The sequence below is a fragment of the Labrus mixtus genome, chromosome 11 (genome assembly GCF_963584025.1).
Source record: "Labrus mixtus chromosome 11, fLabMix1.1, whole genome shotgun sequence".
Classification (NCBI taxonomy): Eukaryota; Metazoa; Chordata; class Actinopteri; order Labriformes; family Labridae; genus Labrus; species Labrus mixtus.
Window position 1 is genome coordinate 3703441 of NC_083622.1, and position 21279 is coordinate 3724719.

General features: G+C 42.7%; 2 protein-coding genes across 3 annotated transcripts in view; one reads left to right on the forward strand and one right to left on the reverse strand.

The window, feature by feature from the left end:
- The window catches only part of nod1 (nucleotide-binding oligomerization domain containing 1), a 475392-nt gene that overhangs the window by 2663 nt on the left and 451450 nt on the right, over positions 1-21279 (forward strand). The window contains exons 4-13 of one of the 2 annotated variants that reach the window (XM_061049641.1): positions 360-2172; positions 3163-3246; positions 3468-3551; positions 3651-3734; positions 4514-4597; positions 4698-4781; positions 4862-4945; positions 5041-5124; positions 8062-8171; positions 8208-9929. In XM_061049641.1, coding sequence (XP_060905624.1) covers positions 360-2172; positions 3163-3246; positions 3468-3551; positions 3651-3734; positions 4514-4597; positions 4698-4781; positions 4862-4945; positions 5041-5124; positions 8062-8134 — 2474 coding nt within the window. In that variant the 3' untranslated portion in view covers positions 8135-8171; positions 8208-9929. Of the gene's footprint in view, positions 1-359; positions 2173-3162; positions 3247-3467; positions 3552-3650; positions 3735-4513; positions 4598-4697; positions 4782-4861; positions 4946-5040; positions 5125-8061; positions 8172-8207; positions 9930-21279 lie in introns of those variants that run through there. The other variant, XM_061049642.1, reaches the window with a different exon arrangement.
- The window catches only part of znrf2b (zinc and ring finger 2b), a 35361-nt gene continuing 25431 nt past the window's right edge, over positions 11350-21279 (reverse strand). Inside the window, exons 3-5 of the mRNA XM_061049635.1 lie at positions 15903-16008; positions 14808-14882; positions 11350-13963 (exon numbers count right to left, since the gene is read on the reverse strand). Coding sequence (XP_060905618.1) covers positions 14825-14882; positions 15903-16008 — 164 coding nt within the window. The 3' untranslated portion in view covers positions 11350-13963; positions 14808-14824. The remainder of the gene's footprint in view (positions 13964-14807; positions 14883-15902; positions 16009-21279) is intronic.

Sequence of the window (21279 nt, forward strand, 5' to 3'; positions counted from 1 at the left end):
GCATGTCATTGTACTTTCACTTTGTACTTTCACTTCTTCTTCACTAAGGTCCCTCACATTCTCACCATTCAAAATAAAGCACCACCTCTATTAGTAAGGTGACACTGCAAGTTGTTTTGGACAATCATCTCATCTGTTCTGACGACCTTTGATATACTGAGGCAAATATTTGTGAACCAAACACCATGCCTTTAACTTGTTTTAACAGGAGAACAATTAGGAAAAACTTAAAACACTGAAGGACAACATATCCTTTTTTGGATTGATCTGAGTTTTCTGGTCCTAAATATGTAATTGTGATTTCTGGAACTGACTCTGGTTCCAATTATCACTGTCATTCACTGTCTACCTCTTCTCAGTCAGCAGGTATTGTGAAAAGTTGAGGCACGAGATGAGCCGGGACACCAGCTTCATCATGTCGTATGGCCAGAAGGAGGAAACCCGTCTGGAGGACCTGTACACCGACACCATGGTTGAACTGTTGAACGAATCCAATGAAAGTCTGGGCTTCTTGGAGAGTCTGGACCGGCTCCTGGACGACCAGGCCGTCTTCAGTCCCCAAGGTGAAACCATCTACGTGAGGGGGGATGCTGGTGTGGGGAAGTCCATCCTCCTGCAGAAGCTCCAGAACCTCTGGTCCAAAAAGGAGCTGCACACGGACGCCATTTTCTTCTTTAAGTTCCGCTGCAGGATGTTCAGCAGCTTCAAGGAGGCGGAACAGATCTCCCTCAGAGACCTGCTGTTCAAACACAACTGCTACCCGGACCAAGATCCAGATAGCGAGGTGTTCGATTACATCCTGCGCTTCCCCGATAAGGTCATCTTCACGTTCGACGGTTACGACGAGATCCAGGAGGATCTGGACCTGATCAACGTGCCTGAAGTGGTGTCACCGGAAGACAAGGCGCACCCGCTCCAACTGCTCGTCAGCCTGCTCTGCGGGAAGCTGCTCAAGGGTTCCCAGAAGGTGCTGACAGCCCGGACGGGGATTGAGATCCAGAGCAAGGTGATCAGGAAGAAGGTGACCCTGCGCGGGTTCTCCCCTGCTCACCTGAAGAGCTACATTGACCTGCACTTTAAAGAGCAGGAGATCCGAGAGCTGGTGAAGGTTCAGCTGGACGCAAGCCCACACCTCTGCGGCCTGTGCTCCACCCCGCTGTTCTGCTGGATCGTGTTCAAGAGCTTCAGGCACCTGCACAGCATGCACGACCGGTTTCAACTTCCTGAAACGAGCATCACGCTCACTGACATCTTCCTCATGCTGTGCGAGGTGTTCCTCAGCCGCTCGTCCACCGCTGCGCCGTCCCTGCTGAAGAAAAGCACCCGGTGTGCCTCGGACACTCTGAAAGGAGGGCTCGGGCCTCTTGCCGCGTTTGCTAAGCTGGCGCTTCAAGGTATGGAGAGAGGAAGCTTCATCTGCAGCCAGGAGGAGATCTCCGCGTGTGGCCTGGCGGAGGAGGACCTACCGCTGGGCTTCCTCAGACCCGTCAGTGAGTGCGACGCCGGCGAGAGCCCGGCCATGTTTGAGTTTCTCCACGTCACACTCCAGTCGTTCTTGGCGGCGTTTGCTCTGCTGTTGGACGACCAGGCCGCGCCGAGCTCCATCCTGAAGTTCTTCACAGAGTGCAGCAGGAAGAGAGACGCAGCGTGTCTGCCTTTTGGCTTCTGTATCAGCGGCTCGCCAAAGCCCGGCGAGAAGAAGCCGTTTGCAACCAATGAGCATCTACAGTTTACTAACCTGTTCTTGTGTGGACTGCTCTCAAAGGCTCACACGGGCCTGATGGAGCATCTGGTGTCTCCTGCGTTATTAAAGAAGAAACAAGTCTTACTCAAGTCCTACCTCTCCACCAGTGTGAAGTCCCACCTCAGCGGGCTTTCCCCCTACAACAGCAACGAGGGCAAGAAGGTCCATGTTTTACCGAACTTCCTGTGGATACTGAGGTGTATCTTTGAGACGGGAAGCAAAGACATCGCTCAGATGACGGCGAAGGGCATCACATCCAACCTCATCAAGCTGGGTTACTGTAACGTGTTCTCAGGCGACTGCACGGCCATCAACTTTGTGCTGCAGCACCGCAAGAAGCTCATGGGGCTGGACATGGACAACAACAACATAAGTGACTACGGGGTGAAGCAGCTGACGCCCTCCTTTTCTAAGATGACCGTAGTGAGGTAAGGCCTGCACTGCAAAAAGTGAGCTCTCAAAACTGTGTTCCAACAGAACAAAATGTCACCAGTTAAAAAAATTGAAAATGTAAAAAAATACCTTGGGAGAAAGATCCTACAGTTGACTTAAAACCAGTTTTTTTAAATGTATTTTTAAAGGGCATTTTTGTTATACAAAAGAAAGAAAAAGATTTTGTTCCAAGATCTTGACTTATTTATCTCAGGATAACGACACCGATTTTTCCCGCTATAGCGAGTCCATTTCTGCTGCTTCCTTAAGATCTTGTGCGTTGTTATCTTGTGCGTTGTTATCCGGTGATGAGATCAATAAGAGCAGATCTATAGAGAGAACGACCAACATTTAGTGGCCATGGGAAGAACAAATAATTAAAATGTATGGATGAGTGTCCGCCCTGGGCTTCCGTAGAAATCCATTGAGTATGTGCTTTTTTTGTTGGGAAAGTTTTTATTCTTATCAGGCCGTTTTAATGTCTGAGCTTTGAGCATGTTTAAAGATTTGGGCTTTTTATGACTTTATTGTAGATGTAGGAAAGTGAATAGAGTCAGAAATCAGGGAGAGAGAGAGAGAGTGGGGAATGACATGCAGGAAAGGAGCCACAGGTCGGATTTGAACCCGGACTACAGCCTCTTTACGTGGGCGCCCTAACCACTCGGCCACAGGCGCTCCATTGTATTTTTTTTAATAAGATGATATAACTGGTTAGTGAAGTTTTGTAAATGAATCTGAGTAAGTTAATTAGCAGAATGATAAAGATTGTGATCAACACCAACAAGCTCAAAACTGTTCTAATTCTGACAGTTCTCTCCTATAATATTCAGTTATTGAAAAGATAATGCCCAAAATGAATTATTTGTTATATATCAAACTCAGAAAAATAAAACACTCGGATGTATGTCTTCTTTGGGCTGTTGTAGATTTAGGAAGGTTCATGCACCTGTATGTTTCGATCATTCAATCAAACTGCTCTCCTCCAGGTTGTGTGTCAATCACCTGTCTGACAGCAGCATGGAGGTTCTTGCAGAGGAGCTGTGTAAGCACAGAGTTGTCGAGGTCTTGGGGTGAGTAAACATGCTGTTCCAGTGTTTATCTCAAATAGTCTGCACGCCACCCATTCTCAAGAACGTATTCAACAACATTTATGAGTAAGGTGTGTTTTATAGTTCGCTTTCAGGATGTAAAATCAGTTTCCACAAATGTAACAAAACATGCAGCTCATGTGTTTTTGCCTGCCTTAGCCTCGACCTCCGTTCCCTTTAGCTCCTTTTGCTCTCGTCCTCAGGCTTTACAACAATCACATCACTGATGTCGGAGCAAAGCTGGTTGCTCAGATAATCGAGGAGTGTCCAAAGCTGCGAGTACTCAAGTATGTTTTTTAAAATATTTTTTTCAGTTTCATTTGAAATTCAGTGATTGTAAAAAAAAGAAAAATGAATAGGTCACGGTCTTGTGTCTTTGTCTCTAGGATTGGTAAAAACAGGATTACTGCTGTCGGTGGGAGGTTTTTGGCCGGGGCGATACAGAAAAGCACTTCTATATTTGATGTGGGGTAAGACTGCTGTCGCCTCTGCAACATCTTTGCACTTGGACAATTGAAATATACTGATTTTGCTTTACTAACAAAAGCAGTGAAATCCAGTCAATGGATAATCAGTGATATGTAATATCAACTGGGGCGATTAATGGAGGATGGGTTTAGGTGGTATAGCTTAGAAGGGAATTCTGTCAAACCTGGGCCCTATTTGTATTCAATATTATTTTGTCTAAATGGCTAATAGGTAAAAAAAAAAGTTTTACCAGAGAGAGATGTAATGTTGCTGTAAAGCTACCACACTCCATTGACAAAACAGTAATTGCTTAATTGATGGATATGTGAGACGCTGGACTGCTGCTGTCTCAATCTGCAAGTGTGTTTTGTGTGATCTACTGGAGGAGTTAATCAGTAGAAATCTGGCCCAGGAATATAAAAAACCTGCATTTCCCTTGAAGAGCCTCAGCACATAGCTTGAATAAAACATGCTGAATAAACCCAGCTAGCTCAACAGACAGTCAGTCCAAGCCAAAACACGTTGGTTGAACAAAGAAGGTAACATTTAGATGGTTTATTTTTGGGTGCTTTATGCCTTTATTTAGAGATAGGACAGTGGATAGAGTCAGAAATCGGGGCGTTAGAGAGTGGAGAATGAGCCCCAGGTTGGATTCTAACCCAGGTTGCGCGCTTGGAGGATTATAGCCTTTGTACATGGGGTGCCAGACTAACCACTTGTCTACCGGCGTCCCCCGCATTTCGAAGAGTTCTGATGACAGTGTTGACGTTTCTTCTTGCAGAATGTGGGGCAACAGCATCGGAGACGAGGGAGCAGAAGCCTTTGCAGACGCTTTGAGACACCACCCGAGCCTTGCCAACCTCAGGTGAGAGAACGGCGTCCTATAAAGACAAAAAGAAACTTACAGATAAAAAAAAAACTCACTGGTTGTAATTTAATCATTAAACTGCCTTTGCGTTGTGTAGCCTCTCGGCCAATTGCATCACATCTGCTGGAGGGAAGAGCCTGGCGCAAGCGCTGAAAGAGAACACGGTCCTCAGGATATTCTGGTAGGCAGCTCACTTGTTTTGGAGTTACTTTGCGTTCTTGCAGGACAATGTGATGAAGAAACATGTCTGTGCTGTGGCAGGTTGGTGCAGAATGAGATGACTGATGATGCAGCACCACACTTGGCGGAGTTGGTCCAGGCAAACACGGGGTTAAGCCACCTCTGGTAAGGAAAGACACACATCGATTCACTAACATGATGTCACTAAGGATCACACATCGATTGACAGACACTCGCCTCCTTTGTCCATTTATCTGCAGGTTAATCAACAACCAGTTCACTGTGGACGGGATCAGACAGCTCTCGGAGGCCCTGACTCTCAACAAAGCACTCAAAGAGATATGGTAAGGATCAGACTGTAAGGCATTCACTGTGACTCTTCAGCACTTTCTTTCCTTTAAATACCTCCTGATGATGTAACACTTATCTCAGATTTATTATAGTGCAGCTTTTATCTGTGGTAATATTGAAATTTAAACCACCAATCAAAATGATTTCAGGAAATTATTTATTAAATATTTCTACCATGCCATTCCAGTTAAATAAATACTTTGAACGTGAACAGCCGCACCATGTGACAGTAACAGAATAATACTAAATTACAGTGAGCAGATGTTTGTGCTGGTCAAAAATGAAGCCAATGCGGAAGTGCAAAAGACTGTAGTTCCTCGAGTGTCCACTGGCTGCAAAAGCCAACAAATCCTCATTAGGTCATATATTCAAATATCCATTTTAGAGCAGAAATAAAGATGTTTACACCTTTTTTCCAACAATGAATTTAGTATCAATAGCTAATTTCTTCGTTTGGACACACTGTCCAGGGCGTGGGGGGTATATTGCAAGTCTTTCGTTTTGATTATATTCAGGATAAAGGTTATGCATACATTTGCAAAATTAGGTGTGTGACTAGACAAAGTCGTCCTGTACCAAGCATGATTGTCCCCCCCTCCTCATTCCCCCACTGTAACCTCTCGTACATAACCTCGTAACACAGCTCATGCATGGCTTTATGTGATTATGAAGCGTGCTCAGTTTACAAGACAGACGGACTCGAGGAAAAGCAAAAAAAAGGGACACGCAGTCGAGTCCGTGTCCGCACATCGGAGAACAACACAGAGAACATGACATTTAGAGTCATTATCAGTGAGTGTAAATTACAGGGATGTCAACTGGTGAACTCTAAAACTACAAGTATCGAGGAGAACACACTGCCAACGCCAAGCAGCGGGTAAAAAAACCTCTGCGCCTCCTCATTCCTCAAAGTTCTTCCACCTTTCAAAACAATTCACCATGACAACCGTATTTAAAGGAGGAGCTAGCTGTGACAGTTAAGTTGGAGCTTACGTCTTTGTTGGAACTATCTCAGCCTGTGCTAGACTTTAATTTTAGTAGTGTGTAAACTCCGTCCTTAATGAGAAGTCGTATTCAAACAAGGCTACGTCTGAAATTGGTAAATTGGTGCAGGTCCTTGTCCCTCAGACTCACTCAGTTTCATCTTTGCGTTTTGGGATTTTTGAGGTTGAAACTGAAACTGACCGCACAGGAACAGTTCCTCAGCTGGGTATGTTTTCATCCACTCTCAGATACAGTATGACACCCATTGGTTTCTGAGGCAGAGTATTGGAGCCCGATGGTGTCAGTCCTCATATTCGGAACGCTGTCTCAAAATAAATGAGGCGACGCCTGTGAGCTAATCCAGGCAGACGACTCGAGCTGCATTGATTACACACTTGACATGCCTCATTATCCTCTATTATATCTTTCACTGCCAGCTCTGACCTGCACATGTACCGCACACTTGCTCAGCCCCACCTCCACCCAAGCATCCACCTGTAGGCTCCGACTGGGTTGTTTTAAGCTATCTCATCACTTTCTGCAAATTTCTGCATTTAAATCAAACTGTGAGGAGTGACCAAGTTTGAAAAAAACAAATGCAAACATGAGTTGTGTGACTGAACTTTTGGTTTACCCAGAAACAGACGGAGAAGTGGAGCTGAGGCAGACCTTTGTCCTACAGTAACTTCCTGTTAAAACAGCTACAATCAGATCAGCCATGCCCCTAGTTATGCATAACTCTTGGCCTTATTGTAATCAAAATGGATTAGTTAAAATAATTATTTGTACCAGGCTGTAAAGTGTTTATTTCTGCTGTCAAAATTAGCATTTTAATATTAGTGTAAATGGGAGTTCTGGGGCTTTTGGAGCCAGCCTCAAGTGGACACTTAATTAAGGACGCACTCTTGCACGGTGTTCATTCATGAGCACAAGCACGTGCATGGAACGTGGACTGCCTTTACTATCAAGAAATCCTCATATCTGAGATCAAATTAGCCGATACCGATAGTCACTGGATACGCTGATATCGGCCGTTAGTATCGGCGGGCTGATTTATCGGTCGGGTAAAAAACTGAAAAGTTGCCGATGTGTTTTTATAATTTAGAGGTTGCTCATCGTTTCTGTGACTGATGCTTTGGCTTCAAAATGTTTTTTCCTCCCGTCTTGTGAACTGAGCATGCTTCATGATGATCACGTAAAGCCATGCATGCGTTGTATTACGATGTTTTGTACAAGAAGTGCTCAGGCCCGGTTATTCCTGGAGCAGTGTGAGTGCAGGCCAGCGGGGGGGAAAGGGGAGTCGGGGAAAATCCTGCTTAAGCTCGGTACGGGACAGCTGGGCCTAGTGTGGGTGCGCCCTAACTGCATTTATTTGCACTTCTGCATCGGCTTCATTTTAAACGCCGGAGGATGCTGCTCGCTTGATTCACACTGATAATGTGTTCTCAGGAGAGTAGAAATGTCCGAAAGTATCAGACCAAGTGTTAACTATTTGCACATTCTGAACATCTGTTTTGATGTTACATCCTTTCTGCTTTTTCTTTCTCAAAGAAATGTTTGATCCATTTTGTTATTGATGTTTGATGTTGTAATTTACAACAAGGAAAAAACAGAATGTTTGGTTTCGTCAACAACCCACAAATATACAGGAGAGAGGAATCATATATACATATCAAAAGAAAGATAAAGACACCAGACAAAGGGGCAAACAAAGATTGAATTGTCTCTCTCCCCTGGATTACCACAGCATAGAAAATAAACATGAATAAACAGAGACAAATGGCAAAGAACAGACTTCCCCCCGTATGCCCCAAACCTTCATTTGGAAAGCCCAAAATGTTGAAACTTTTTTCAATAATTATAAAAGACTTACAATGAATAAAGTGCCAAACCCGTCACAGCATCAACACTAGTATGTCTGACGGTGTGTCATTGTGTTCCCACAGTGTGAAAGGAAACCAGCTCTCTGAAGATGAAGAGAAACTGTTTGTGGCAGAGAAAAGGCTTCTCTTCCACTGAGCGGACACTCGTGACAGACGTGTGTGTGTGTGTGTGTGTGTGTGTGTGTGTGTGTGTGTGTGTGTGTGCTGAGTAATGTTTGTGTGGCAGATATGATGCTGTGTGTTCACTGCAGGTGAGAACTTTCCGCTTTCATGGAAAACACGGAAACATTTATCAGATCATTCTTTGAGTCTGAAACGATGTTTGCTCGTGTGAAAGTGTGTTCATGTAGTAAAAGTTTAACAAATGTCCGACAGCCTTACGTGACTGTTAACGAAAAAAGGAAGTAGACAAAGAGGAAGAAAAGAAACCAATGACTTCCTTCTTTATAACCTGTTTTTTTGGAATCTGGGTGTATGTTTTCTTTTTTATAGATTTTGTAAAAAAAAAAAAAAAAAACTTTATCGTATTTAATATTTGACTGTTGCACAAGGTGTGGTTGGTTTTCTACATAGCTACCGGAATGTGTTTAGGCATGTGTTCTGCAGCGCCCCCTTTGGTTGGGAAAAATATTTTCAATCACCTCCCGACCCGACCCGACCCGACCCGACCCGACCCCTCACCATTACACGTCCACACAGAAGTATGTACAATACAACACACTACGGACGAGTCCTTTGCTCTCACACTCCAATATCTTGAGTACTTACCTGAAGCATTGAGTACAAATGTAGAGGACTGCAACTACTGTGTGTGACATCAAACTGAAAACACTTTTACAGAGGACGCACTGCAAAGTCTCTCTTCCACATTTGCAACATGTAACCACATTCGTTGCTTTTTACCAGTTTTCTCAAAAACATTTCCATTGCAGCATTTACGCGTCTAGCCTCTCATTCATTTTTATTTTTATTTTCAGTACAAATACTTTATTAAGCCCGGGGGGGGGGGGATTTGTAAAGCAACTGCAGAGAAACTTCTACCGCACAAGTACCATGTTGCAAAATGTCCTCGCCCTTACCCATTTGTTTGTAAGTGCCGTCCCTGTAGCCAACAGCTGAACCCAACTAATGCCAGGGGTCTTAGCCTGTCTTTTTAAATTGTACATTTCATATCCTGAACAGCGTTCAACCTTTAATATGAGCAGAAAGAGACCATACTATTTGGAAACCTTGATCTGTTCTGGTCCTGGGTAACGAGGGTATGGAAAGACCAAAACTTCATGGCAGGTTGTTAGCCTTCCAGCACAATAACATTTCTCTCTCTCTCTCTCTATTGCTTCACTGATTCAGTAGATGGAATAGACAAAACCTTCCTGCAGTAGGATCCAACCTCTGGCTCTAAAACATGAGATAAAGGGGAACTTTGGTATCTTCAAACTTTGGCCCTATTCTTTTAATATTTTTAATATGAGATTTGGTGTATACGATCACAACACACAAGAACACTGAAATCTTCTCACTCACTCAACAGCTCAGTGAAAAGGGATTTCTGAGGTGCTGCACCGAGGCAAACAAACTGTGAAACCACCCTTAGATAGGGGGGATTCCCAAACTATCCCTACATAAATACTGAAGTCCATCATTTGTCACGAGTTACCCTTGTTTAGTTCTGTATTTTATTTATTTCATGGTGAATATTTCATCTCCTGTTTTGTTTTGTCATGTTCTTTCCTCGTGTATATGAATCACATGTTTGCATTTTTGTATTCCAATCTTAAATGAAATAAAAAAATGTAAAAAATCTAATCTTTTTATTAAATGTTTGCAGACTTTACAGCATGATGTCCAAACACATGTACGTCAGAGCATCTGTATAGAAGAACAGAAAAAATAAAACAATGATATAAAAACCCAATACCCTCCCAGCTTCATGAGGTATCAAGTCTAATCGTTACTTTTCACTGTTTTATTGTGTAGTTTTCTTACAGTGTTGTTCCAGGTGTTGGGACGGGGGGTGTAGGGATGGAGGGTGAGGTACGGTGGGTAAAGGTGAAGGATCTGTGAGACGTCGATTCAGCCAAATGATCTAGAGAATTCCTTGACTGTAGCACCACCGTGTGGTTGGTACAGAGTATGACAGGGCTCAGCTCTGTGTGGCTCTCAGGTTTACTCTGGTATGATGAAACAGTTAGTCACATTGGTTTTTAGCTACAGACTATATGACACAAACTGTTGATCACGTTATTATTACAGTCTGTTTGATCTTATCGCCAAAGGTTGAGATATCGTTGCTACATATTTGTTCATTGTCTGTGCAACCGCAGCCACACTTACTAACACACCTACATCTGAGATATTTGGATGTGTCATTATTTTCTTTGGGTGTTCATGCTCCAGTGTCTCAGAGAGCTCGATACTATACACATAATAACACATTTTGTGAAATGGTACAAGCGATGGGCTTTCACTCAATCACTCATTGAGCTTCTTTGCTTAACATGGATTTGTTTTTGACTCAAACTAACCATTTAAAACAGAACAGTCACAGCTTAACTCAGACTCCCTGTGCGAAGGAGCTACCACAAGGGTAATGTGTAGTTTACAGTGGAAGTTCTGTTTTTGTGAATGGAGTGTGGCAGCCTTGTAGAGAGCAATGCAACAGAAGTTCCTGGTTAGAAAAAAAAAACATCTTACTCTTTCAAAATGGTCAATCTCTGCAAGGGATCCTTCTGTGATAAAAGTTTGGTTGCATTCATAATCAAATAAAACACTTTAACTACCTCTGGTAATCTATTACGATATTCCCCACTGCAAAAAAAAAAACTCCTCAGGGTGAGCCCAGACTTTGTCCTGCCAGCTGCCTTGTAAAGTGTCCATGTGAAGTTAGGACCAGCCAATGTTTAAAGAATTTCTTTATGGTGCAAATTTACAACGTCATAGTGTTCCTCCTCTTTGCTGCGCACCAGTTCTGTTTGATGTAAATGAAAAGTCCGTCTTGTATTGACGCCTGCCCCCAAGTAAAGGCCGGGTCATTTCCTGGACTTAAGTAGATAAAAGCCTGGGCTAGTAATAGATGTTTTACGGTAATACCATTCATATTTGAACACATTAAATATTATCTTAAGGTTATTCTTTTGAGAAACCAGCATATTGACTTCCTTTTGTCTCTAGTCACATCAGTGCATAATTTACTTGACCTACCTCCATATTGGTAAGTCTTTCTTTGTGCGTCCCATATTGGTTTAGGGTGCTTTATTCTGGCTCTGGATCGGAAGCATTTCATTGGTTCTGATTTTGAGCAGAGGATCTGTTTTTAAACACGTCAAAGAAGCAACACACTGACTCAAACGATCCGCTGAAATGTCTTTACTTTTCTGCATTACAAAAGAAGAGAGAAACAGCAAAAAGTGTGAATTTCAAAGACTATTTTTTCTTTTCTTCAACGTGGGAACCAGTTCCATCATCTCTGCAGCAACTGAAGAATGATCAACGCTATAATTAATACATGGCCTATTCAAATGATGACAGACATTATAAAAACAACAGCAGCTATTTAACAGCTTTAAAAAAAAAGAAGCAAAATGGACAAAAACCTAAGAATAGTTCCTCTTTTCATCTCACTTGTTTGACATTAAAAACATTTCATGTCATAAAATAACATTTTTCATGTTCTCATATAATTCTTGTTATTGCTAAACACCCACGACGTTACACTGTTATAATAACACGTCACCTTTTTGAGTTATATCAGAACAATATGTCATTACACAAATATCAGGTGTCTCTTTAAAATCAACTTTAAAAGATGCTTTGAGGAGAATCTCCAACATGAAAAACATCCTGTTACAACATGAAGACTATTTCAAGAGGAGAGTTTGGATTTGGTTAAGTGGGTTTGGGTTGTATGAGGTATTTGTTTCAGATGACGTAGACGCTGGTCAGCACGGCTCCTTGAGTGAGAGACGGACCTGTGGGCAGGCATGGAAGCTAGGCTGTATGCAGACTGGGCCATTTGTAATCACGTAATTCAGCTCGTTTTCAGAAAAAAACAACCGAGAAGTCTTGAGCTGTTTTCCTGACCAAACAGTTCTGGGGACTTTTTGAAGAGAAACTCTCCACTAGGGCAGGAGGGACTATTCAACTATATTGTTCAGAAAGCTAAGGAACCGGGGTCCAGACAAGCAAGCCCAAGCTCATGTTTCCCCCCCCCCCCCATCAATAACACAAGCTTGTGATAGGCTGCGACCACAGGACCAAAGATGTTCTATTAAACGGGAGCGCTGTGCTGTTTTTAACACTTTACTGTGGCAACACACCATGGGAACTTTTTTTCTGTCTGCATTCACACCGCCATAATACCTACTCTAAGGAGCTAAAAAAGGCTCCTCTAAACGGGGTTCTAGGAAATAAAATAGTACATAGTTCCTGCAGTGCAGAATCAGTAAAAAAAAGGAGGAGGGTTCCAACAGTCCCTTGAACTGTGAAGAAGTTCCTGCAGTCAGAAAAAGGCCTACTGAGGATGTAAGTATTGCCGCCATCGGACGGTGTCCTCCTCATAACCACCGCCGTCCTCATTCACGCACGGCCTGCTCTGCCCTCCACCTCTTTTTACAGCGTGACTATGACGTGATGGTTACCATGGATACATGAGGGTATTCTGATGGACTCTGAGTACACAGAGGGAAAAACGTCTGCAGAGGGACCACTCAGCCGGTCCAAAAGAGAGAGAGAGGAGAACACTTCTGTGGAAGACAAGAGGAGGTGGTGAGTTACCTGCTGGTAGAGGTTTGTAAACTCAGCTCACATACGCCTGAACCTCCCTGACGTACTGAACGCCCGTACTTTAATGACGCTCTTCTAACTTTCACAAATTAACTCGAAAAGTTGAAAGGAGATTTGTTCTCAAAACGATTTTTCAGCTTGTAATTTTTTTCTTATTGCATAATGACTCAACCTGTCCTGCACAGTATGTTTACCCATGTATGTTTATACTGACCGCGCTCTCCTGTGGCTATTACACTTACTATTAACAAGTACCTCATACAAGCCCACTTCAAAAAATCTGAACTACCCCTTTAATTAAATCAAGAAAATGTTCCTGTTTTAACAAAAAAAAAACTGAACAAACATGTGTTTATCATGGAGGCAGCCAAACTCTGCTGGGATCCTTTTCAACAAATGGGGACAGGTTTTTGTACCTGAGGACCATTATTCCTTGGAATATGATTAAAAAGCACTCATGAAGTGTGTGTGTGTGTGTGTGTGTGTGTGTGTGTGTGTGCGTGTGTGTGACAGTTTTCACAGTTGATTGGCACCATAATTTCAGCAGCTTCGTTTCTGAAAAAGGTTCCCGAGCTGCAGGTGCAGACGGATCCTCGCGCTGCAGTCTGTCTCTGGCTTGTTTCTCCTGCTCTGGTAGGATGGCAGTAGTGGTTTGATGGTCCTGTTAGGTCGGCTCAGTGGACCGGCTGGCTCTGCTGACAGTCTGGACTCCTCTGTCCCCCGCACTGCTGTGGCCGGGGCGTCACAACAACAACAACAACAACAACAAGGCACTGGTAGACACTGATGCTGAGAAGGAGGCATGGGGCAGAGTCAGAGAGGGGAGGGTGCCATCCACACATCACCCCCCCCCCCCCTCCACATGCCCCCCCCCCCCACCTCTAGGACCACATCCACCTCCTCCAGTGTCCCAGGTGTACAATCAGCTGATATCGGCTGTCCAGTGGCCCCCGCCCATCACCGTGTCCCGCGAGGCGGAGGTCAGTCCGTTCCAGTCTCAGACTGAGCGTGAATGTGCAACTCAAACAAAAACACAAAAGTCTGTTTCCCTGAAGATTGCTTAAATGAGATTTGGCACACTGTGGTACTACATTAGTGGGTTGAACTGATCACAGTGGTCACAGTGTCCAGCAGTCTCGTGGATCCACACTTCCGATTGTAGGTCGCTCTCATTCCAGAGTACCTGCAGAGAAACCAGCAGGTGGCGTTCACACACATTTTTTCATTTTAGTAAATTCAGAAGTTCAACGATTCCACTTTCCAGACTTTTTGAGCTCCGTTCATTCTTCTTCGTTCTTTGTCGTTTAACTATGGGGCAGTAAAAACCAGCCCTCAGAAAACTGAAATTTACCTGCTTTTTCAAGAGGAAGTGAACTCACCACTGCTGCTCTTACCTGTATTATTTCACTTTAGAGATCAATCATTAAGTCATATTGTTCCTCCCTTGATTTAAGTCAAATATTTATTATTTTTCATCATCGTCTTTCTTCATAATGAGGTCTATGTAATCCATAATGAACACAGCCATGAATATAATCGAGTCTATTGACTTTCCTAATAACAACAAACCTGTGTTCAGACAAGCTGTGTATTTGTTGCATTTTTCTAAACGTGTGAGCGTGTGACCCCTACCGGCCACCGTACTCCTCAGTTCCCAGAGTACTTACAAAGTGTTGTTAAAACATTAAAAGTGATGCATTAGAGGTAAAACCTGCTCAGATTTTTCTTTTAAATTAATGTTTCGTAGGCATTCAATTCATAATGGGTGTACAATGTTCCATAATCACTTCCATAGTCTTTGTGCAATTCTCTGTTTCCTGGAAGGTTTCAAAGTTCTGCGAGTAATCATCACATTCTGCTTTTATTTGCATTTTACACAACATCGCAAATTTAGAAAAAAAATGCTAATGTGAAATGATCAAGACTTCAAATAAAGATAAACTCAACCCTGCAGAAGGACACTGAACAAAAAACACAGTCGAAATATTCCACAGATTATATCTTAAAACAAAAAAAAAACACTTTACCTGTGCAAAAAAAAGCTTTAATCTGATGGATGCTCTGGACATGATCGGTTGACTTCAAACCACTCATCGATACAGCTGAAAATAAAATCAAAGAAGAAGAAGAGAAGAAGATGAGTTACAGCAGAGTGATCAGAAAATCATCAGGACGCTGGTTTCTGGGGATATTGTGCCACCTAGTGGTAAAGAAGGGTGATCACTTTGAATTTAAATTCAACATATTAATGTTTATTCTTCTTATTTTGCAGTAAAGTTAAAATAAAGTGACAGTCTTGATCTCCTGACTGTCTTCATCTTTCTCCAGACCAAAAGAGAAGCATTGTTTAACACAAGCTGCAGATGTTCTCCAACACAGAACATCAAACTCTATCACGTCAAGGTTTGTTTAAGTTCTTGTTTTTTGTTTTTTTTACAGACGCGTCCAGCTACTCGAGGTCGACCTGTTTGATGACCTGTGAGCTCGGCCAGGCTCAGCTCGGCTCAGTTTGAGGATTTCTCTAATGGACAGCGGCTACCAGCGGTCTGTTTCAGTAACAGAGAACAGATCCACAGCTCGATTAGATTACACTCTGGGTAGAATTTCAAGTAAGTGTTCAGAATGATGCAGAAGAATCTAAATCAGGGGGCCGATTTGTAAAAATGTAAAATCGAGGATTTATCAGGTCAGTCTACAAGATGGGCCATGCAAACATCTTTAAACATTTATTAAACATTTATTGGACCACCGCTGCTCTCTCTCAGTCGCGGCAAGTTTGGTTTAAAACACGACTAAAGATCTGTTGTTTTTGTAAAGCTCCAGTACTGTTCAAAGCTAGTGATCATTAAAAAACAAAGATTGTATCATTTAAAATGTGGCATTAAAAGGTATCAAAGTATCAAACTGTTGTTGTCTACCCCTACACCCTAAAAAAAAACACTTTGCGGTACTGTTTTTCAAACTATCAAAACATTAAAAATGACACCACACCTGTACCTTACTCAACAATCATTTTTAGTTTAACACTGAAGGAGTTCTGCTCTACTACATTCACCCTCTCATATCGAGGGTATGAATATGAAACTGATGCACCATGTTCCCAAACAGAGATCTGTTCGTACCCTTTGTGGTAGATGCAGAGGCATGGCAGGCGAGCGATGGTGTCTCCCTGTGCCAGATCCTCCAGGCAGATCGCACATTCTCCAGCATCCTTAGTCAGGACGTCCTCTGTGAGACAGCAAACACACGACAGTTATCAGGAGGGATGAGAGGCCCGGTCATATTACAGTGTTTCTAAAAATCTTTAAACACATTTCAGATAAAACTGTGGCTTAATTTCTAAAAACTGAAGATTGTTAACTATTCAGTCAAAACTCCACAAAGTGAGAAATGAAACTCGGCATCGAACAAACACTGATATGATACATTCAAAGTCAAAACACTCCCAACATGTGTGTTTACGCACCATGAAGCCAAATGCATACAGCTGTGTAGAAACAAGTGAAGATTTTTTGTGTGTGTTCAGATTTAGTATTTACAGTGCTACGTGTTTGCACTACATGTACATGCAACACAAATGAATTTTTCAGCAATGCAGCAAAACAATCATTCATTCATTACTGAAATACAAAGTGTTCAGCTGAACTGACAAATAAAATGTAAAGAAACAGATCCCTCTGCATCCCGCCTCTGATCCTGGTCAGGCCTAACACCTGTATAAGTCACGTCATGTCTTTTATCCTCTGACACCATGAGGGAGCTTAGATCGTAATCAAGGTCTGTTTTCAAAACCGCTTACTATACTAGTGTTACGTACTGATTTAGCAAAAATGCAGTATGCAGTATGGGAACTAATACGAGTTCTGCAGGATGCCGAAAAAAACCCCAAAAAACTATCGTACTGATTCAGAAAAATCTATAGTCTGCATTAGACCTGTTTCCCACAATGCAAAGCGCCGGATCATAGATCAAAATGACGGAGAGTAACGGGGGAAATAATCACCATCAGCCAAAACCACAAAAGATACCACCCTTCATCTTTTTTTGCCATCCATCCGATTTCCACAGAGAGCCACAGTCGCTTGTTTTTAGCACAATGTAACTTTTGCAAGATCGAGCAAGAAGCCGGACTTGAGTAAATATCGGAAAGGTTTTTTACATGGTGCTGAGAGCTTTGCGAAAACAGAAGGCTGGAAGTCCGACATGGGGCTGACTATGTCAAAACATTATGTTTGTTTAACAACATTGCAGTTGCACCCAGAGACCCTCAGAGGGCACCGAAGCAGCCAGCCCCAATTCCTCCATTGTGTTTTTTTTTTAATTAAACTGCTTCATTGTTTCACTGTGTTCATTGTACAGTTTTTACTTCGCCACTCTTTGTTTAATCATCAGACCATCGGATGCTTTGTTCACCATTCTGTGAACAACACCCCCATCCACCCATCCCTTCCTCGCCCCTGTCCAACAGGGAGAGTCTCCCGTCGTGAGGTGCATGTGTGAACGGGCAACCCAGGAAGATTTCAGGGGCAGCCTGTCTGAAATTGTCTACACATTTTCACGAGTGTGTATGTGTGAAAACAACTTCTGTAAGTTTCTGCTGTAAGGTTTTTTTTAGGGTCAGTGTTGTTGTATGGGGGTATAAATACACTCAGACTGGGTTGAATGGCCACAAGGAATTCTTCACCTCAGCCAACCTCTGTCACAGACAGTGTGGTGTGTGTGTGTGTGTGTGTGTGTGTGTGTGTGGGGTTTCCATCTATTCTTGCATAGCATTGGTCCGACTCTAAGGTGGAAATCAGCATGCAAACCATTAAACCCATCACCTGCAGCAAAACACACAGAGTCATTAGAGCTGGCCTTACGTAACAGTGGATTAACCCACATAGGCCTGGAAAAGCCAGTTATTATGGGCTGTGGCACATGACATCCAGCTCAGCTGAGGGGGGGGGGGAAACATCTTTAGTGTACTGACAGTGCAGCTGAGCCGGTCATTCATACAGTCAGAGAGAAGATAGTAACCCTGATTTATGGTGCACATGTTTGCTTTGATAATAAAACGTGTGTTTCAGATGCCTACATTACGACTCAACACGCCACGCTGGGCCTGTTTACATCCTGAGAGGGAATCAAATCTCTCCATCACGTCTGACAGAAAGTCAAATAAAGGCGTTAGTGGTTGGACTACTTTTCCGGTGTCTCTGCACGTTAAATTGCGCAACAATACAATCACACAATTTTAGGTGAATTATTTCTCCGTGTTGCTTTTTTTGCTATTTGATTGTTTAGCATGTTACTATAACTTTTAAACCTTAAAGTCCCCATGAAAGGAAAAATACTAGAGCCCGACCGATTAATCGGATAACCGATGTTAGCATATCCATTGACTATGGGTATCGGCTAATTTTATCGCAGAAATGCGCCGATATTACTAGATTTATTCACCAGTCATATAGCATTTCATTTTAGTTTATTTGTATTACACTAGCCGTTCTCTTTCTAACTATCACCAGCAGAGGGCGCTATATGGATTACAACAAGCATTATCATCCTCCAGAGTGTCAACCGGGGATTCACTCTCCAGTTGAGTGAGCATCTAGTCTACATCATTTGACTGTATATCTTTTGTATAAGTGTTTGATAACTGTATTTGAGGGATCACATAATATCTATCTATCTCATGAGAGAGAGACCAAAGATAGAACTAAGAATGATATCGGCCAACATATCGGTATCTGATTTTTTTTATCCATAACGGTAACAAAAATTCCAGTCAGGCCCCAAAAAAATACATTTTGTTAAATGTTCATTTATCTGCCAAATACATTTAAAAAAAAAAAGAATAACTGTATTTTTCCTCTGTGTAAGGCATTTGAAATGTCGGACAACTCGTCCTGCACACAAAGGCGTTTACCATTTTTTACCACCACTATTTTTCGACCAATTAAAAAGCTTCGTCAAGCTAACCATCCTATCAAATGTTCCACCTTCTACGCTGTGATTGCTTCTCCCGTTTCAGTTTAAAATACGGCGCGGCGTGGCACATGCTTGAAGATCCGTTTCATTGGGACTTCAATGTATGACAGAGTATTCTATAAAGACCCTCATTATGCTTCTGTCCGATCGAAAGCGAAGCTAATCATTGGCTCGCCATACTCACGCAACTTTGACCGTGGGTTCTATGGAGTCCATTGTCTTTCTGTTGATATGTCACAGCACAGGAATATTCCCTTCACCCTGGCACTTCAATCGATGTCTGTCTCTGTAAGTCAGCCCTGTGATTGACATTTGACCTGTAGCCCCGCCTTACGCACAATCAGAGCTGGGATTGGTTCCACCAACCCACGACCCTGAACAGGATAAGCGGCATAGATAAAGGATGAATGGGGTCTTAAGGGTCTCCAACTTTTCTTCATCTGAGAGCTTCTCGTGTTGCATCGCATCGCTTCTGTCTGGTCACATATATCGCAACAAATGAACCAGCTGAACTAGACTTCTTGTTGACTTGTCAAATGTCGACATCTAAAACTTACAAAGCTCTCCACGCCACTGTGTGAGCACCAAACTGTACATCAGTGATGGCAGGCGTTATTTGCAGTCTTACTTATATGGTCCCTAAATGATGTCTCGACAAGTCTGACGCCAAGCTGGATATTTCAACACCCTGTGTGTTTTATGGCAGTGCAGGAGCGCTCAGAGACCTTTGGTGGGCGCCAAAGCGCACCAAACCAAATCCCTGTAATTTGCTTCTACAATTCTACAATTCACTCAGCAGACGCTTTTATCCAAAGTGATGTACATCAGAGAGTAAGAACAACACAAGCAAGGATCTAGAAAAAAGAGAACAATGTCAGTAAGAGCAAACGATCAGCTTTGAGTCTGATTGGACACACAGGTGCTGACAGGAAGTGACCAGAGGCAAAGCACAACACTGAGGGCAGTTCTTGAGAGCTCTAATCAGTATAGAAACCATCTTATAAGTCGTCGTTATCAAACAAAAACCATCGTCACTACCATCATCATCATCAATAATATGGAGACCATCATCATTAAGTCAGTAGGTATTCATGAAAGAGCTGGGTCTTTAGCTTTTTCCTAAAGGCTCCAAAGAAAGAAGATTATTAAAGAGCCCCTGCTTCTCACTTAACTCACCTTCTGAAAAAAAAAAAAAATTCTCAGACTTAAGTACCGATGTTTTGTCAGGCCTGTTGGAAAGTTAGAGCTGGCAAATGACAAATGCTTGTTTTGTTTAAACGCAGTTTGAATTGTTCATTTCTGACGCAGTCTCAGGATGTCAGGAGAATCTCAACGCTTATAGGCTTAGTGTCCTGTGAGAATGAATGTTTATGGACATTTGAATTGCTTTTGGTATTGACTTCACCTTTGTACTATAAGGTTTCCAGCTCTTAATTGGGAATTATTGAATGTGTATATGATCACAGCCTATCTGTGCATTCAGTCTGAAAGTAATGAGTGCAGTTCTTTGTTTAAACCAATTTGACCACCCTGATAAAAAAAAAGCCAGACAACCCACTGACCCTTGACCCTCTGTGTTGACTCTGTCTGAATGATGAGGAATCAGGCAGGAGGAAGTGCATCAAAGAGCCGCAGCTTGACCTCTGAGCCTGGAGTCCTCTTATCATGTCGAGGCTCGTCGAACGGGGAATGAACAACTTGGCTCTGACAGTGTCGTCGGTCTGTTTCACCGCTGGTTGTAAATCAGAAACGAGGTCATGAAAAGATCTCAGGCCTCGGTAATACAGTTCTAGGACAACACACGCGCGCGCAGGGAGGGCTGTGATGTCATGCACACAGAACAGCTGCTGTGTGAGCGCCTGTGTGTCATGGACCAGCGGGGGATATATTTAGAGGCCAGAGGTTTATGAGTGTGTTTGAGTGTGTACTTTATGTGTGTGAAAATAGACACTATTAAAGAAGGGCAGACCACACAAATCACTGTCATGATGGAGAAATCTGGGGAATGTTCACCTCTACCATGCTGGTCCTCAGCCGTATCATTTGTTGATGCTGTGTCAGTCATCAGATGATTGTCAGAGGCAAATTGGGTGAGGAATGGCGCGTGCTGCCTTTCTCCATCAAGATGTTTTTCATGTTCACACAAACTCCAATCTTCGCTTCCCTATTGGAGGTTAGTCATGATATTGTCTCTCGAATTTCTTAGAAGCCAGAGAAATTGTTGAGTCATTGCTCAGTCTCGCATGCTACTACTAGGACAAAGACATTTCCTGGATGGTATGACATCGCTAAGGCCAGAAGTTTTGATTGAAAAACATGACAAAACTGAAAGATTTCCACAAAGACAACCCCTTTCATTTTTAAAATCTGACAATCTTAGACAAAGTAACTTGTGCCTTAAGCCGTTTTCACATTATGCACTCCTGGAAATATCTAGATAATTAATAAAAGAGCAATGCAGAAGTCGCAGCCGAAACATCAAGGTCTGTTACACGACGCCATAATGAGAATATTTGCCTTCATATC